The sequence below is a fragment of the Acartia tonsa genome, chromosome 9 (genome assembly GCF_053477335.1).
Source record: "Acartia tonsa isolate MP-2025a chromosome 9, ASM5347733v1, whole genome shotgun sequence".
In the NCBI taxonomy this organism is placed as follows: Eukaryota; Metazoa; Arthropoda; class Copepoda; order Calanoida; family Acartiidae; genus Acartia; species Acartia tonsa.
Window position 1 is genome coordinate 25,935,032 of NC_137268.1, and position 18,710 is coordinate 25,953,741.

General features: G+C 29.7%; 1 protein-coding gene across 1 annotated transcript in view; it reads right to left on the bottom strand.

Moving 5' to 3' along the window:
- LOC145328626 (protein PALS1-like) overlaps positions 1-18,710 on the bottom strand; it is a 75,236-nt gene that overhangs the window by 41,963 nt on the left and 14,563 nt on the right. Inside the window, exons 6-8 of the mRNA XM_080172384.1 lie at positions 6,260-6,363; positions 4,424-4,505; positions 288-373 (exon numbers count right to left, since the gene is read on the bottom strand). Coding sequence (XP_080028510.1) covers positions 288-373; positions 4,424-4,505; positions 6,260-6,363 — 272 coding nt within the window. The remainder of the gene's footprint in view (positions 1-287; positions 374-4,423; positions 4,506-6,259; positions 6,364-18,710) is intronic.

Consider the following 18,710-nt stretch of genomic DNA (forward strand, 5'->3'; position numbering starts at 1 on the left):
ATCCTATCATAGTATACTTTGAACTCGGGGAGCTTACCCCTCACCCCATCTCAGTTAACTATTTATACCTGTTTGGCCTGTATGAAAACAATGTGTGAATTCACATTACTACATAATTCCTACTTTTTAGGAAACTGCCAGTTGGGAAGAAAATTTTGATATAAAATAACATATCAATAAAATTTGACAGTATATATAAATATAAGTATATAATATTCATTTAGTATTGTTGGTCTTTTTTATGTATTGTATGTACACCCAAAAATAATAAATCTAATCTAATCTACCTGTGTGTATTTAACAATCCTGTCATACTGTTCTTTGGACGGTTTCTCTCCTCCCTCTAGCTGCCCATTCATCATAGGCAGCGAATCTACAAAAAAAATTATGAATTTAATTTTCAAAATTGAATAATATTATAAATTAATGTTTTTGGATGTCTGTGCATAATTTCTTCTGTTTGCTGCGAAGGATCTCGGAAACTGCAGGACCGACATGTTTCCTACTATTAAGTGAAGCTTTTCATATATATCTAGGGTTGGTTTTTAGCTATTGGAGGAGGGTACCTACGTCCTACACCCAACCAAGAAAAATCTCCCCCCTCAATTTTTTTGTTTAAACAAAAATTGAAAGTGGAGGGTCGACTTACCATCCCTTCCCTCAATTGCCCCTAGAAGCTAGGCGTCTAAGGGCGTAACCGCTAGTTTTAAAATATTTGTATAACAAAAACACCATCTTTAATTCTTTGGTAAAGATAATAATTACATAATGCAAATGGGGAAGATTAAAATAACTTTTCCAGACCACTAGAAAAAAAGTTTATAATCTTACCACTTACTCATGGAAACAGGGATATTATATCTGAAGAAATTTTCATTTTGCCAATAACTTTTTCATCAGCAAAAAAATGATTTAAATTGATTCATGGTCTTATCCTTAAAATCGCTAGTCATAGGAGAGGTTTGTCGTAAAAACTAAAGTATAGAATAAGGAAATTTTTTACCAGGGAATGTGCGACTAATTTTCTAAAAAAGCTGGCTGCAGATTTTTAGAAGAAACAACATTATTAATCCACTTAATAATATACATAAATAAAATACCTATTGTATTTAGTTTATCATTACGTATACTTTTTTCTAATTTCATCTAAAAATAAACGCAACATAGATAATACATGACAACATTCATAAATAGCGAAAGTATGTATTGGTCTTTTGTAGCATGAACGAAAAAACCGACGGATCAAGTAAATTATATACTGGATGCTCATTGGGAGAGGGAATCTTCACAAAAAAATACTAATTTCTGTCTTAAATATCAGCCAAGAAAGTCACGTTTCTCTTCCAAACGGTTTTCAAACAGAAGAACAGACGGATATTCTTAATTATAGAGCAGCTATGCTACTAAAGAGAGGGAGAGTTGGTAAAAACTTTTTTTATTCCCACCACAATTTTTTTCTTTCAACTTTGTTTCTTTAGATTTGCATTTTGCTTTTATGTAAGTAAATGTTTCCATTTTATCTCTTGAAAGTATTTTTTTCTTATTCATCAATGTTACAGGGAGACCTATGATACAAAAAATAAACTATTTCACCTCCAAATTCACCTTATTGTTTTCTGTTTAAAGGCAAACATAAATAATAATCTAGAATGCCAAAATATCTAATTGTTCCTAAAATATGTTGATTACAATATTTGTTTCTTATTGCTACGATTAAATCCCTATAAATTGATCACAGTGATACCAACTAATTTTGGTGTGCGAAACTTTAAATAATAGGTACCTATATCAGCAGTTTTTAATATTTCAAACAATTTAAGATTTTTTTTCAGAATACACATTTCTGTTGAAAAATTTGCATGTAATAATTTGGAAAGCCAAAATCAACACTTGAAATACTCCAGTTATGTTGTTGTGTTATTCTCAGAGAGGGAGGGGACAATAGGCTGTTTATTACATTAGTCCCCAAAGTTTTACAATAACGTATTATTATTCGTTAGCTTAACAACTTTGGGGACTTATTATGTTAAGTGTTCAAACGTTCCAACTACTAATTTTAGTCTAAAAAAGGGGTAATTATGTGTATCATCATTGGGGATTACATCAATTTATTGGCCATTATATCATCCCTCTAGATCTCTGTGTTATTCTAGTGTCACATTTTGTTCGCTACAACAATTTGAATGCGACTTCAAAGTTCGTGCTAACAAAGCTGTTAACAAAAACAAGAAAACTGAAAAATTTAAAGATTACAAGTATAGCTCGCAAAAAGAATTAGTCTATTAGCAGAGTAAACAAGGATGACAACATCCATAAGTAGCGAAGCAGAAAAGTGAACAATGTAAAAATAGCCTAAAACCTGCTAAAAAGACAGTCTGGCTGTCATGATTGTTTTCTTTAAAAATCGGGAGGTTTAATTTTAATATCTATAATTGAAAAAATTTTGAAAATCGGACCATAAACACTGAAGATATGGAGAAAATGTGAAAAATATAAAAAATAGCCTAAAACCTGCTAAAAAGACAGTCAGGCCTTCATGGTTGTTTTCTTTAAACGATGGGAAATTTAATTTTGATATCTATAACTGAAAAAATTTTGAAAATCGGTCCATAAAAACTGAAGATATGGAGAAAAATGTGAAAAATATAAAAATATGTGAAAAATATGAAAATAGCCTAAAACCTGCTAAAAAGACAGTCAGGCCTTTATGGTTGTTTTCTTTAAACGACGGGAAATTCAATTTTGATATCTGTAACTGAAAAAATTTTTAAAATCGGTCCATAAACACTGAAGATATGGAGAAAAATGTGAAAAATAAAAAAATAGCCTAAAACCTTCTAAAAAGCGTTCTGACCGCCAATGATGTTTTATAGTTAATTGTGCTCCTTAATGATAGGAATGTTGTCAAAAATTTTCAGCATTCTATCTTTTATAGGAGCTGAGTAAATCCCATTTCCCCCATAGCGTTACGGACTGACGGACGGACTGACGGACTGACGGACTGACGGACGGACGGACGGACGGACGGACAAAGTGAATTATAGAGTAGCTTCGCTACTAAAAATATTGTAATATCATCTATGTATAAAATAGAATCTAATATTTTTCTAATAAATGGACTAAATCCAGTGATCTAGAGGGATAAGACAATAGCCAGTATATTTGATGTACATCCACAATGATGATACACATAATTGCCCCTTCTGAAGATTAAAACTAGTGGCTGAAACGTTTGAACACTCAACTTAATGAACGAACTAATCAAAATTTACTGAAGTCCCCAAAGTTGCTAAGCAAAAGAATAGGAAATACGTTATTATAAAACTTTGGGGACTAGTGTAATAAACACAGCCCATTGTCACGTCTCTCTTGAGGTTAATCAAAATAATCCTTTCAATTTTCCAGCCAATCAAGCAAAATTTCAAAATATAAATTAGAGAAAATGTTTTTTTTGGTTAGAAGTCTTAAATCCCTGAAAAATAGGTATTTACCTAGAGTAAAAGAATTGAAACAATGTTAAATGTTAGAAACGCAATATTTTCAAATGTATGTACATAAATATCTTTTGATCATGTACAACAAAGATGATACAATCCGAAAACAACCAAAAATTAGATAGATTTTTAATGGTTTAAGAAACTTGTTTATCAATGGAACAAAAGTGAAATTTCAGCATAGCTAAGCCTAACATCCCAAGAAAAGTTTTGGGATCATGGAAAGAAAACGAAGTAGCAGGTTTCGTCGTATTTTCACAGCAGCTTTTGATAGGTTATTTTAGGTAAGGTAAATGTTAATGATTGACCCGCAGAGGCTAGAAATAGGAGAAAGGCTACTGTGAAAATACGACAAAACCCACTACTTAGTTTTTATTCAATGATCCAAGTTTTTGGCTATTATGTTATAATAGCTGTTTTACAGAAATATAAAAGTTAAGAATTTAGATAAAATGTAGACAACATGAATTAGATAAATATCTTTTCGATCTTTAACTTTTTTTGCGGATCAATTGTTGTTATGTCTTTGACTGATATATAAAAAAGTTTATGTTGAAGCATAAGTCACTTTTAACGACTATGTTTAATTCATTTCTAAAAAGATACCAATGTAAGATTGAACACTCAAAGTTTGAAGGGTAGCATAGAATCCACCTTCCCTTTATTTTAAATAAATTGAAAAAAAGGGGGGGGGGATAGTTTATTATAAGGTATTAATTATTATCTTGAACTAGTTTAGGTTAGGTAATTTTTTGTACAGGGTAGGCAAATATGTTTAAGGCACACCTCCATTGTTTTCAATTAATTTTAAAAATAAGAGAAGGGGGAGTTCTGTGCCCACTAAATACTTTGAAAAAAAACCTGTAACATTATTAACGTCTCTAATTTTGAAGCTGGTTGTACCAGACAACTAGCGAACTTGTGTTTACCTGGACTATCCATAGATCCATTGATATGATGTGTAGCATTCTTGTGTGTTGTACTCGGGGTAGAATTTTGTAATCTTGTGTCCTGATCATTAATTCATTCTCAGTTTTGCTTGGTTAGATTTTTTTCTCTGCATACATTTAAATATCATTGATAAGAATATTTTTATTATTAGCAAAACCAGTTTTTTTTGCAAATATTAAAAGATTAACGAGAAATATAATAAAAACTGTATGCAAAGGAAACCTTATACCTTCCAAGGTATCAAGGGTTACATGTACTAAAAGGTCTGGAATTAAAAATGGAAAGTGTTTTTGGCAACTAATATTTGAGAAAAACTTATAAATCATTATTATAATTCCTACACAGTTAACTTTCAAAATAAGACAATCATCCTAATGATGATTAAACAAAATATCCCTTGCCTTTTGTAGATTAGAATTTTTTGTTGAAAATTTCTATTTATACCCTATCACAGAGATGGTAAAAAACCAGGTTTTTTTTAAAAAGAACAAACCACTTTTTTTAAGTAATATCCAAATTATAGTATTCTAATTTAGTATAAAGTTAATTATCTGTATATTTTATATAGTATGTCTCTATTTCACTGTGTCTACTCTTGTATGCTATGCCTATTAGATATAATCACCATATAATAAGTACAAGATTTAAACTATTATAAGAATTTTATATCAGGTATTTAGGTTTTTGACACTTATTTACTGTATTATTTACATTATAAAAAAAACCATCCCCAACTTGTTTTTTTTTGGTTTTTTAAGCTTGTTTTTTTTAATGCCAACCCTGCCCTATCAAATACCTAACTGTTAAAATAAACCCCTAAGTAAAAAACCTTAAAATTTTGCAAAAATAGAACATAAAATTAATATTATTAACATTATTATTTTTTTTTCTTGATGTTTTCAATATAAAAAATTTAGTCAACACTTTTTCTAATCTCTCAACTGTTCAATTTTTTTTCTTCAAAATTTAATATCCGGAAATGAATGAAAAATGAAACAAATTTAACAGAAAATGTGAAATAATGAAATCAAACAAAATACTGCTAATCAAATCAAAATAGGGACACAGATAAAGTAAGTCAAAGATAATACAAAATTTTTATACTTAAATATTTGTTGTTTATGATTTTTTTTGGACAATCAAGGCTTTGAATTAACGACCTTTGTCTAGAAGTCTTATTTTTATTTTATCATGATGCGCTTCATTAGGACATTATCTCTAATCTTAACATAAAATAATTTCAACGGTTTTATTCAAATATGTCGCAGTTTGGGGTGATAATCGAACCTTTCACCTTCCTGACACAATTAGTAGATACATCTAAATAGAATATAATGTCTACTTTATTATTGTATTTTTGTTTTTAGAATTTGTAGCCCCTTTCCCATTTGAAACCACTAAACAATAAAATTTTGGTTTGTTGAATTAGATGTTTCAACACATTGAATTATGTACACGCAGAGTATGTTCTATACAACTAGACTCACTACATGCCTCGTATATATATGTTATCAATGATTTCGATTCAAGTTTCTGGCGAGTACAGAAACCCCCTTCCCCTTATTTCTGAAATAAACTGAAGTTAGGCGTGAGGTCAAAACCTTACGGGGCCTAAGAATAAGGTGCACAAAACCCTGCAGGGCTAATCTTTACCCTATATAAATTAACCTGTTTCAACCTAAGTACAACATCGGCCCACTAACCCCTATCCCTTTTGATAGATAGGGTCAATATTTCTTATTTTAACATTTTTCTTACACAGAAGTATCTTTATCTTTTTTTATGATAAGCCAAAGCAAAACTTGAAGTCCTGCCTTTTCTGGAAGATCTGGCGCCGTAGCCCGGTTTATTAATCTGCCATCCTTCTCTATCTTCAGGTGGTCTCGTGCGCCGGTCGGAGGCGGCATTGTCGTCATACCTGCAAAGAAATGATAACATAAATGTCTGTATATATAGTAGGTACAGGGGTGAGAGACATCCATAGGAAGGGGTACTCTATGTAATGAAATAAACTTATCGTCTGGATCAAATATTTCCTTATTTAAAAGACGGAAGGAAAGAAAACGGATATATGGAAGGAAGGTTTGTAAATCAAATTAATAGGTTGAAAATAAGGGGATTGCCTAACCCATGCTGTGAGACCTAACCTTGCAGGGCCTATACATGCGATTCCAATAAAAAATTAAGGGGGGAATGAGGTTTCAGTGGTCAACAAGCATTTCGAGAAAATACACTAATTTTCTTCGCAATAAAATAACAGTTTTATGTAGGTAATAAATTAATTCTATCAAATTATAAAAGCAAATATGTTATTTGTTTTATGAAAGATCAGAAGAAATATTTTTCTAAACAAATACTTTAGATGCTTTTAATATAAGGAAGAATTGGCGTGCTAAAGGTGGGAGGTGGGGGGGGGGGGATTTCACTAGCCCCCCCCCCCTTCGAAGTACATATTTTTTAGAACTTTTAATATGTCAAAGAGACATTAACCTATTATATCCTATAGGTAATAACAATATTTCTAAATTATTATGCAAAAACAAAAAACAAAATATAATTTGACTCGATGACTTCTAGATAACTGGTGGAAAAGATGGCGGGAAAAAGGTACTATATGATATCCAAGCTTTTAATAAGCGGAAAGTTAGAGTAACCATTTTAAGAGATTTGACCAAGGAAAGAATCTAGGTTTAAAAATATAAAAGCTAAGATTAAAGTCCTTGCATTATCATAAATTAATAATAGAATATTCATGATAGTATATACAACAAATACATGTAGAATTTAATGTAGACAACACAACTACAAAATGGAATAATTCAACATAGTTAAATCTTTCTAGAACTATGTGAAATATAGAATTACTTGAGACGCTATAAATTGTTAATAGCGCAGCAACAATCAGCCAATGACAATATTAATAATAAAGAGACTGTGGGTTAAGAGAACGTGTAGCGTCATAATATGCCTTAACGTGAAGCTTGAGCTGGCCCTAGTGGCATAAAAAAGTGTCTCAACCTACTCCAAGACGAATTATATTCTAACCTAATGGCTAATCAACTAATCTTTCTTGAAAACTACTAAAACACGGTTCTAGTAATGTTATGATTAACTAGTACATCGCCATTGCCCCTAGAATCTAGCGGCTCAGTATTCGAAAAGGGGGAGGAGATAGAGACACAAACCTCTCTACTTTATGTAATAAGATGATTTATTAATCTTCCTATTATCTATCCATGTATCTTTGATCTAATCAAATTATACAAAAACCATCACAAAAAATATATCCTTCCTAATAAGCTAACTTTATTAGTAATCAGGAAAAATATATTAGTAGAACATAACATAAAATGAATTTATGAAACAGTAAATAACGTCATCAACTTATCAATCTTTCGATACCTACAAAAATAGCAGTAGAGTATTATACATTAAGAATGTAGAAAATCATAATGCTGCATTAGTAATCAAAGAAACGTCTTTTCTGATTATGTACTCTAGCGTCCTAATGGATAGAAAAACTCATTTAAAATTCGCTGGGGAAAAATCCTCAAAAATTATTGTACACGATCGCCCAAACATTCAGAAAACCTATCCCCTCTCCTAATAAGGCCAATGTAAGGTCTGATGGTGGGCAGATAATATAGATATTGTATATAGATAATACATATTATAAATAGGATATCATTATCGATTTCCAAAGCCAAAGAATATCCTGTATTTTGTATTTCAAAATCAGGGTATCCTCGTATATATTTTAGTTAAGCATTCGGATTGTGTATTTATCATTTATTAGGTATAAAAAATTGAATTTTTTTTTACTCCAACAGGGAGTACAATTAAAAAAAAGGGGGGGGGGGGTTGATGCAACCATCTCGTAATCAATGAATAAATGGCACCTAGAATTCGAATTTCGATCTGAAATTTTGCATGAGTAATCCTTGGTAGGTCTATTTTCCCTACATCGAACAAAAAGTTGGAAAAGTAACGGCTGGCAGCTCAGCCGTTTAGCCGTTTTTTTAACCATTTTTAAAATTTCTAGTACCAACAGCTACCGGCTAGAACCGTTTGATAAGGTTTTTGAGCGACAAAAAGTATTATGTTGAGATAGGTTTCGTGACTAATTTGCTCTTAAGATAGCCGAAAAATGGCAAAACGGCTGAGCCTTTACTTTTCCAACTTTTTATTCGGTTTATTGAAAATAGACCTACCAAGGATTATTCATACAGAATCTCAGATCGAAATTCGAATTCTAAGTGCCATTTAATCAATGATTACGAGATGGTTGCAATAACCCCCCCCCCCTTTGTAAGCAAGTTTAAGGTAACTGTTAATTGCGAGGAGTAGCCCATCTCCCCCCCCCCCCAAAAAAAAAAGATTGTATATATCCTGTGTAATAAACTATAATTCAATTTGTAGTTTGTAACCTCGTTATAATATCCGAAGGCTCAAAAACTTCGGCTACTTAAATTGAATTTTGATTGGTTATGTTTAAATTTTTCAACCAAAAATTTTAATTTACAGTTGGGGTAATTCTGCTTATTTATCTTTGGGTACGTATAAAACTTATCGTCCATGGTTCTAGTCTTATACCTTTACATGGCCCATGGATAAACATTATTGAATAAAGTTATTATTTCAACAAGGGTGATTCGCTGCTGATTACTTTTAAATAAGCGAAGCTTACAAAAGAAAATAATGAAATTAAAGGACAAAAATCATAAAACAAATAAAATAATATGATGTCCATATTTAATAAAACCTTTTCTTTATATTTTTCTCATAAAATGATGGCAATGTATAAATTTTCAGAACAGTTGTCTCTGAAACAACTCACATTAACTTAAATTGGACCTTGTAATAAGGCTCTATTTGTCTTTCTATTCCAGATTTTAAATCAAACACGACATAAAATATAAAATTTAGATCTAATTTCAAAGATTGATTATTAAGATATACTTTCTTATTGTGAGTGAGGCCTTTCATGAATAAATTTTCCTTTAGTATACAGTTACAATTCCTTTTATAGAAATATTTCCAAAATCATAAAATATGTACCTACAATGCAGGAAACAGTATTTTGCTTTATAAATTATCATTCTACTGACGGAATAGTTGTTGTAAGTAAAAAAGGTATGTCCAACGGGGTAATATAATCAATTCAAAACTTATACATTTGATAACTATTGTAAAATATCAATATGACTTATTTGAAATGTTAATTCTTGTTATACAAAACTCTCAATAAATATATGCAGCTAAATCTCTGCTCTGAAGAAAATAAATATGTTCACTTATATTGAGACATTTCAGCATTGTGTGCATTAAAATTGACAGGAAAGAAAATGGACAAGTTTACTAAAAAGTCATCAGGGAAGGTGATGGGTTCGAATCTCATCCATATCTGCTTCACATAAGTGTAACTACTACATCTAGGACATTATTAGTAAGAGTAGGGGTAAACCATATTGGATTTAACAAAACAGGCACAACGTATTATCATGCATTTAGGACTTCCAGACGATGGTCGGGAAATCGAAGGGTTATTTGTCAACAATGGATACTGTTTGTTAGTGTTTTAGGACCTTCTATAAATGGACAATAGACTGCAGTAATAAAATTCATTAATTAACAAATTTTGCCTACAAATATAAAACCTTCCTAGGTACTTATCATGGAAAAAATGAAAATAACTTATCAAAACTATCCCTTACTATATGTTTAATGCAACAAAAATATAAAAATCTACCATTTTAAAAGATATTTTTATACAATGCTAAAAGCATTATATTTTATTACACACCAATAAAATTTTTATTATGAAAAATCAATAAAAATATCCACAAATTAAAATGTTGAAAGACTAAACAAAAATATGATGACCTACAAAAAGCAATAATTTTATAAAATTTTGTTTCACAAACCTTATGGAAAGAATTACAATTAAAATTTATCTCCCTTTTAAGAATTTTGAGTTTTACATGATCCATCAATCCGTTATATATCCTTGGGTTAGCAACTAATTCACAAAATATTGAAGCCCTATTTTGGTCATGTAAAAAACCAAACATACACCCAATACAAAAGTAGTTTTATTTGAGTATACAAATTTTAAACACAAAAAAAATTACTAAGGAATTTATTTCTCATTCTATATCGACTAGTTTTATGAATCTTAAAATAACAGTTAATGAGGAATGAGGTCTTGACATAATTGGGCAGAAAAAAAGCTTAAGAGCTATAAAGTTTCTTGTGCATAACTCGTGACTACTTAAACCAGCCACTTAAGGTGCATATATGTTTGAGTCTGAAGTTTAGTGCGACTAAACTAAAGGGGTTTAGGGAACCCCGCTAAACTGCTAAAAATATGTTAAGATCCCGTCCGTCTTAACAATTTGCTGAACAATAGAGGTATTAATATTAGAGTAGATGGGCTGTCAGAAACAATAATTCGTTTAACTTCAAGAGGAATCTCTAGCAGACGAAATATTTTGGACGATATTAAATTAAATATGGATAAAATAAAAAATAACTGGCCTTTCGTACACATATGTGTAAATGTGTACACTTTCTTACCAATAATATGGCAGGATTAGTCCAATATTTTGTTCATATTGGTATAATTTACTAATTAGGAATCTAGTTTTACTTTATCTATTTGCCTAACTTTGTATACTCTCTCAATATACTTTGAACCAGTTTCATAACAAAAAGTATATGAAAATACAATTGTATAATATCTAAATTCGCAATTCCATGGCGATTATATGATGCATGAAATAGACAATATTCAGGCATCATCAGATTATTAAGTTCATAGCTTTAATATTTTAGTTAGAAGGTGTAAAATCTAAGGAAAATCTTATGATTAAGCCTCATAAATCATAAAATATAAAATAGCAAATTAATGACTATCTTGCATTTTCTAAATTAATCTTTGTTTCTTTGTGGGTGACTTTATTTCTTGAGATAACTAGTAACTTCGGGATTATGCCTACTAAGTACTTATTATTTTATTGCTTAACATGTTACTTCTATTACTTTAGGCTGGTGGATAATCCACTAGTAACAGAAATAAAAAGGCTTTTTGGTTACGCATATATCAATGACAAATAGAAAGAAAAAAATACCAAAGAAAAGCCAAATGTAGAGTAGATTCACTACGGCATTCTTTGAACAACTCAATCAAGCAATTCAGAAAAAAAAGAAACAATCATACCTAGTGTTAAATAAAAATGATAAGTTTATATTATTTTGATCATAACATTGAATTTTAATAAGTGTTGATACTTTTGATTGTACGCTAATTGGATTGTTCTTTTCAAAGAAACTTTTCATTAGTCCCAGTTCATCCAGTTCATTTATATTTTACCACTTGAAGTTAATATAAAATATTCTGTCTGTTCGCTTGTAAATAAAGATGATTTTTATGCAGATTTTTTTTATTTGCAATTGCCCGCTGCCTCCGTAGTTGACATTCCAGTAGAGTAATTAAGGTTCTTTAATAAAATATTTTCACCTATGAGAAGACAATTGGAAAAGATTTGAGAAATTCGCAACGCTTAAAAACTAGTTCATAACATAAATTTTTACAATGAAATAAAAACAAGCACACTGATAAAATTCAAGGCTGAAACAATAGAATAATGGACATTAGACAGCCAAACAATATTTTTTATGTATTTTACAGCTAAGAAAGAAGTAGTTTTCTATGACAAGTTCTAAAGTAAATAGCCCGTCTAATCTTCTATAGTTTATCTATGGCTAAAATGCATCAGAATTTAAATTTGATATCAAGATACAAATATTTAAAATTCATTGCTTGATAAAAGTAAAAAGCTTTGTGCATTTTTTTCTGTCATAGATAACGAGTGCAAAAATTGATTTAGATTCTAATTTATATTTTCTTATCTTTCATAACATTTAAAATCATTTTTTACTTCATTAATAACTTCTTTTAGTGGTTCTTTTAATATACTAATGGGGGAAAATAACTAAAAACCTGCCCAAGATCTATATTGCACTTTCCTGAAATTAAGAACTCAATAGATTAGTTCTTAGAACTTTAAGTTTAATCAGTTTCCGATCTCACAATTAACATATAGACGTTAAACACCTTTGAATAAATCAAAAGTGACTCAATTACTTTTAAACATAAATAAAAATCAAGCAGAAATTGCCTTTAGGGAAAACAAACTCTTTGTAATTAATTCAAATAATTCTCATATTTTTTTATTAGAGAAAGGGACAGAGCAATACTTTAAAGAAAAAACAAGTACAATAATGTTCAGAAATAAGATAAACAGGCTAGGTAACAATAAAATGTTATATAATAGTATTTAAAATGTATTATAAAAGGAAATCATGTTTGTGTAAGATTTGGTCTATTTCAATTAAAGTATTTCTAAGTCCTTATTAAATTCGTTCGTTGCGAAAAATAATAAGAAAAAACTTTATTCAGACTTTAGTTTATATATTCATTCAAAGTATTTTTTGGTAAAGTGTTATTTTCACTGTTTATTTAAATGTAATTTTGTTTATTGAAAAAGATTTATGAATGAGTGATAGAATGATAAAGGTGGGAAAAGAGTGCATTGTTTTTATTAAACTGTTGGTATGGAACAACTATAGAAAGGCATTGTTTAAAAAGACAATCTAAAGCTAGAATATGTCCTTATGCATATCTTTTGTAGGTTTAAAGCAGATATTCAAAACTAAAAGAAATATTTCCTAAATAGTTTGTTCATTAAAAAAAATCATTACTACAATAGAGATATAAAGTTTTTGATTCCAGCATTTTCGTAGGAAATCTTGCCATTTATTATCTTCTTTTTGCAATCCTTTGATTTGCGGATTTTTTGAAGCATTTTTTACTTGTCAGGTCATTTTTGATCATTTTCCAAATGAAGGGAGATTAAATATCCAACAAAAAATACTTTTGAATTCTATCATAAAGCTAGTAAAAATGTATCATTAATAAAACAAGAAGAAGGAATTCGATATTTTTCTCTGATTATCTAATTTTCGATGGCATTTACAATTTAGGAACATTACCTTACCGTTTTTATGTACTTAGTACTATAAAATGTTACTTAAACCAATTTTTACTCCTTTGTTACTTCAGTAAACATAAGCTTACCTAAAATAAAATATCTTCTTAAAAAATGCTAACTATATGATATTTGTTCGATTTATTAAATTCTACCTATTAATGAAATCTTAAACTAGAGGCAAATAAACCTTGCTGCTTTATATGACAGGATAAGTCTTTAGTCTTTGGGCGTACGATCATACACTAGTTAGCAAGGAGCTTTAACTTAAGAAATCAGCTGTTAAATATTAAGTTTTTAATTTTGAATTGAGAACTTAGGTATTTTCTTTGAAAGAAAATTAAAACTATTATAAAAAGGAAGCGAGTTCATTTGGCGTAGTAATTTTTAAATTTTTAAGGACACTTTAATTCTTTGTAATTTAAGTATCAACACGTACGTATAGGGACAGACATAAAAATAAAGAAAATGTATGCTAAATACAAAAGTAGCTGTATGTAACGTTCCAACGGCTGTAAGATCTCATAAACGGCTGAACATATCAATCTAATTTAGAGATGCCGAAGGCACGGGCTAAAAAATGGTTTTAATCTTACGATTTAAAATTTTTATATTCGTAGAAAACTGGATATAATACGATGCTGTACATAATATATCAGTATGGCTGAGAACCGATTCTAATCCACCGGATATTAATCGGTTTCGACGCGATACTGGAAATGATATTGCTTGTTTGAAAGAATCCAAATCCCAATCTACGGCAGCATCTAACAATACCTTGAAATTAGTCAAGCCTAAACTATTTCCTACATTTTAATTCTCTAAAATCAACAGGATTTATTAAAACCAGCTAAAATTATTTAAATTATAGCAACTTTTGTTACAAATGTTTCATGGGTTGGTTGGTTGAGTATATCAATATAATGCAAGACTCCTAGTAACTCCTATGGTGTTAACCTTAAATCTTATGACATCTTTATGTTTTTAAAAAATCCGCGTAAATACTAAATATTTTGCAGATTTTGAATGAATATTATCATTTTATTTTTGAAGCTAATTTTCATCAATTCTTGCAAGCATAAAACCATATTAATTTGTAAATGCAATGTTACAATAGAATAACAACAGAATAACAACACGTTATATAGTAGGAAAATTATATAAACTTAATGTAACACTTAAAAAATTTACAACTAAAGAAAGAATAAGTAAAAAAAAAAACAATTCAATATTTGATGCTATTTACTTATGAATTTTTCAACTAGCACAGCTACTCTGTAATAAGGTTTTGTCCTCAAAGTATACTGAATTATAAGAAATTATTCGTACTGGTGTCCTTGTTATTGCATTGCAGTTTCTTAAGAGGAATACCAATACAAGAATTGTCAACAAAAAGCTAAGGATTCTAAAATGATCATGAACACAAAATTATTTTTATCTTAATGAAATCTAAATAGCTGTAACAATGCAACAAAAAAAAGAAGATTGCACAAAAGATTAGGCATAAACATTATGAAAAATGTTTGGTTACCTTAATTTTTCCAAATACTTGGTGAAATTCTTATTTAGGTACCGAGTCCAAATCTGTTTCAGATAAAACAGCCAATATCAGAATTTAACAATGATGTTATTTTATTAAAATACCAGTAAACTTTAGAACTCTTTTGGTTGTTTGAATAATTGCCCCTTTCCCCCTCTAAAAACTAAATCCCTATCTCACACCCAATTTGAAGATTTTATCAAATTCGTTTGTTTGCCTTCTAGATAGGGAATGGAAGAAAATTAAATATCCCTTTACATTTCAAATGAACACAATTCTTAATCAAAACAAAAAGGAGATTTCATACTGTAAAGCACTTACAAACCCTCTCTCGCTTAAAAAAACATACCTATTTAAGAAAATTATAAAACTTCTAACAGGGGAAATTAAAACACAGTTTGTAGGAAAGCTATCGCCCTTCCCCCTTTTTTTGTTTCCACATAATTCTTTGTTTTGAGATGGGGGGGAGGGGGGGGGGGGGGGACAAATTGAAGTTGAAGAAAAATTCTGCCAATTTGATGAAAATTATCATGTCTAGGAATTTGAAATGAAGCTTGCAGTTTGTTCAATAGCATTGTTTGCAATAATAGATCTAATATAATTAGAGTCATTAAGAAGGGGTTAAGGGGGCATAAAATGTCTACGTGCTATAAAAAATCAAATTAATCTATATGGCTATCTCAATACAGCTTTCTATTAAAACATGATATAATGATTCTAAATTTCTCCCTTATTTCATTGCATGAATTACAGATAAAGAGATAATGCCGCTCTAGTCAGCTCTGTAGTTTGCAAATCTAATTGGTTGTTTTTTATCTGAGCAATTTCTGTGTATTGGTGTGGTTTTAACCACTATTTTTTGTCTGCAGCGTAGCTGATCTACAATTAAAAATTTTTAATTTACAGGAACGAAGAACTATAATTACAGAATCAAAGGTATTATGTTGCAAGCTATAATGCTTAAAACCATTAGAATTCTATAAAAAAAGGTCATTATTATCTTTTTCTAAAGGCAAAATATTTTTTATTTGAATGCAATCTTTGAATCCCAAAAGAGATAATTTAGCAAATATTTTGGATAATGTCATTCTTGTTTGTTTGTGTGGTAATTACTGATTATGTATTTGTATGTACCTATGTAGGCCTTTCTCTAACTGTTTTAAGGCGAACAGTCTTGCTAAATTGGAAATTAAATTCAGTTTAACAAAAAGTAATATAAATAATACAAAGTAGAATGTTGTCTGTCTCTATCCCTATGAACATTAAGATCTTCTAAACCGTTGGACGGATTTTGTTCTTGTTTTTTATGGAATATACTATTTGTTTTTGTAAGATTTGTAGATTAAAACTTTAAAAACTTCAACAAATCTCAAATTAAATGTTATGTCTGATATTCAGATTTAACAAAAATAAACTCCACAATCATTTCATCATCAATTGCTGAACTCTATTGTTTTTTTTAGAAAGATATCTCTAGGCTTAATTGATTTATAAATAAAAGCATTCATTAATAACTATAGTAACTATAGTTTTATCAATAGCTCTAAACCAATTTTGAAAAAAGGTTTCACCGGCCGTTAGATGAAATAAATTATCCTTTCTATATGTATGTAACCCTTTTTTCACACAACACTGCTTCAAAACAATAAAAACTATAGATATTAGACAAGACAAAAGATGTTATGCTTATTGAAATATATTATGTATATCCTTAAAAAATCCCCTTAATAGTTTTTCTATTTCTTCTTAAAGCTAAAATATAAAGACGATTTGGCACCCACCTCCTGTAATTGCCCCTAGAGGCCTATTACATTACTCCCTTTCATCCGATTTAAAAAAAAGGTCGATCTTAACTCTATTGTATTGGCTTAGTACTTACACTTATCACACTTATTGGATGGTACGTAAAACTGGGACATTAATTTAGTAATAAGCGTAGAAATGGAAAATTTCATGAAAAAAACAATTCAATGATTAAATATTAAAATATTGTTTTAACAGACAGCCTTCCAAATTTTCAAAGTAGATTCATTGCTACAGCTTGAGGGTTATACTCCATTTTTGGAATTGCTTCGCTAATGAAAAGAAGTTACTAATATTTAACATATCATATAAATTATTGTTGAATATTTCTTCATATGTTTAATCTTACTATTGTTTTTAACTTTAACTTTTATAAAACTTCTGAAATAGCATTTGCTCAAAACTATTCTACCAGTCAATCCTTTTATAAAAGTAACATGATGTCTATCTGTCTGTAGCAAAGGATCTCGCTATCCACTGAACTAATATGGTTCTCCTTTATAAAAGGGAATATTAAATATTGAAAAATTTGACGTCTACGGGCACTCTTATAGTGATATAAAACATTTCTGCTGGATGGAGTAAGTCAGTGAGGGAAGCGAATCCGAGATAATTCGCATCTAAACAGTGGTTTTGTGTTTATGGTCAAGTTAACAATGTAACACTGTTATTTGTGTGTGCAGTGTTTTGTAGCGCAGCTACACCATAAATCAAAATTAATATTGACGTCTGTAAGGACGTACAGACATTGATTATTGAAAGCTATATATTGAAATATTTAAACCATTTTAAAAATGTACATACATAGCTATATGTGCTTTGGGATTTATGATAAGCTTTAAAACAAAATATTATAATAGTTATTTCTCGCTTCATATTATAAATAGCTTTCCACGGATACAAATGTACAATTATAAGATTGAAACAAATTTTTTAGCCCCGAGATGCCAAAGGCACCACAACGGTCTAAGGGTGGAAATTTGGCAAAAAAGTCATGATCAAATTTTCTTATTTTAACTTTATATTATTGATTTACATACCCCAGCGCATGCATAATGGACAAGGAAAAGAAAAAATAACGTTTGGAACTAAGTTTATTTTTACTTCAAAGTTGGGTCAAATCAATATTTTTTGAAAGTCAAAAATCTACTTTCTATTTTCTACCTAGATAGGAAAAATAATTTTTTTTTGCATAAATATCTATTAAAAACTAATTTCGTTCATATTCTTTACAAATATATACACCAAATCAATAAATAAAAACATTTTTATTATATATTTTACCTTATAAGTGTTAATTTTATGCTTTGAAAGTAAATTTATGAGATAATTTTCGTCATTTTTTTACTGAAAAATTTAGCCAAAAAAATTAGTTTTCATCATTTTACTCCTAGTTGCGCTACCGACCCCATACCAAACCATATATGATTCTAAATTTTGAGAATATAATACAACTTTTAGTCAAGTTTCCAGAGTGGGGTCGGTAGCGCAACTTTAAAAATTTTTAATCTGAAAATTGCCTGTAAAACCTAAATTTGAAGGGGGGGGGGGGGGGAATAACAAATCATAACAGCAATCTTAATTTCTCTGTTATTCCATTACTATTAAAGATAATTGAGTAAAACTTTTTAAAATTAATCAGTAATTACTTGAGGAACAATAATTTTAAAAGAAAACCGCGACTTACCCGCAGTTCCCGCAAAAAAAGCCGCCGCCCGCAAATTTTAAAATACTAATTTTTTAATTTTAGTGTTTAGGGAAGGTTTTTGCAACTCTTGTCCTTAGAAGGAGTGTGCAAAAATAAATTTTGTAGTAGCGTAGCTACTTTCAAATTCGCTAAGTCCGTCAGTCTGTATGAACTGATATGTAAAC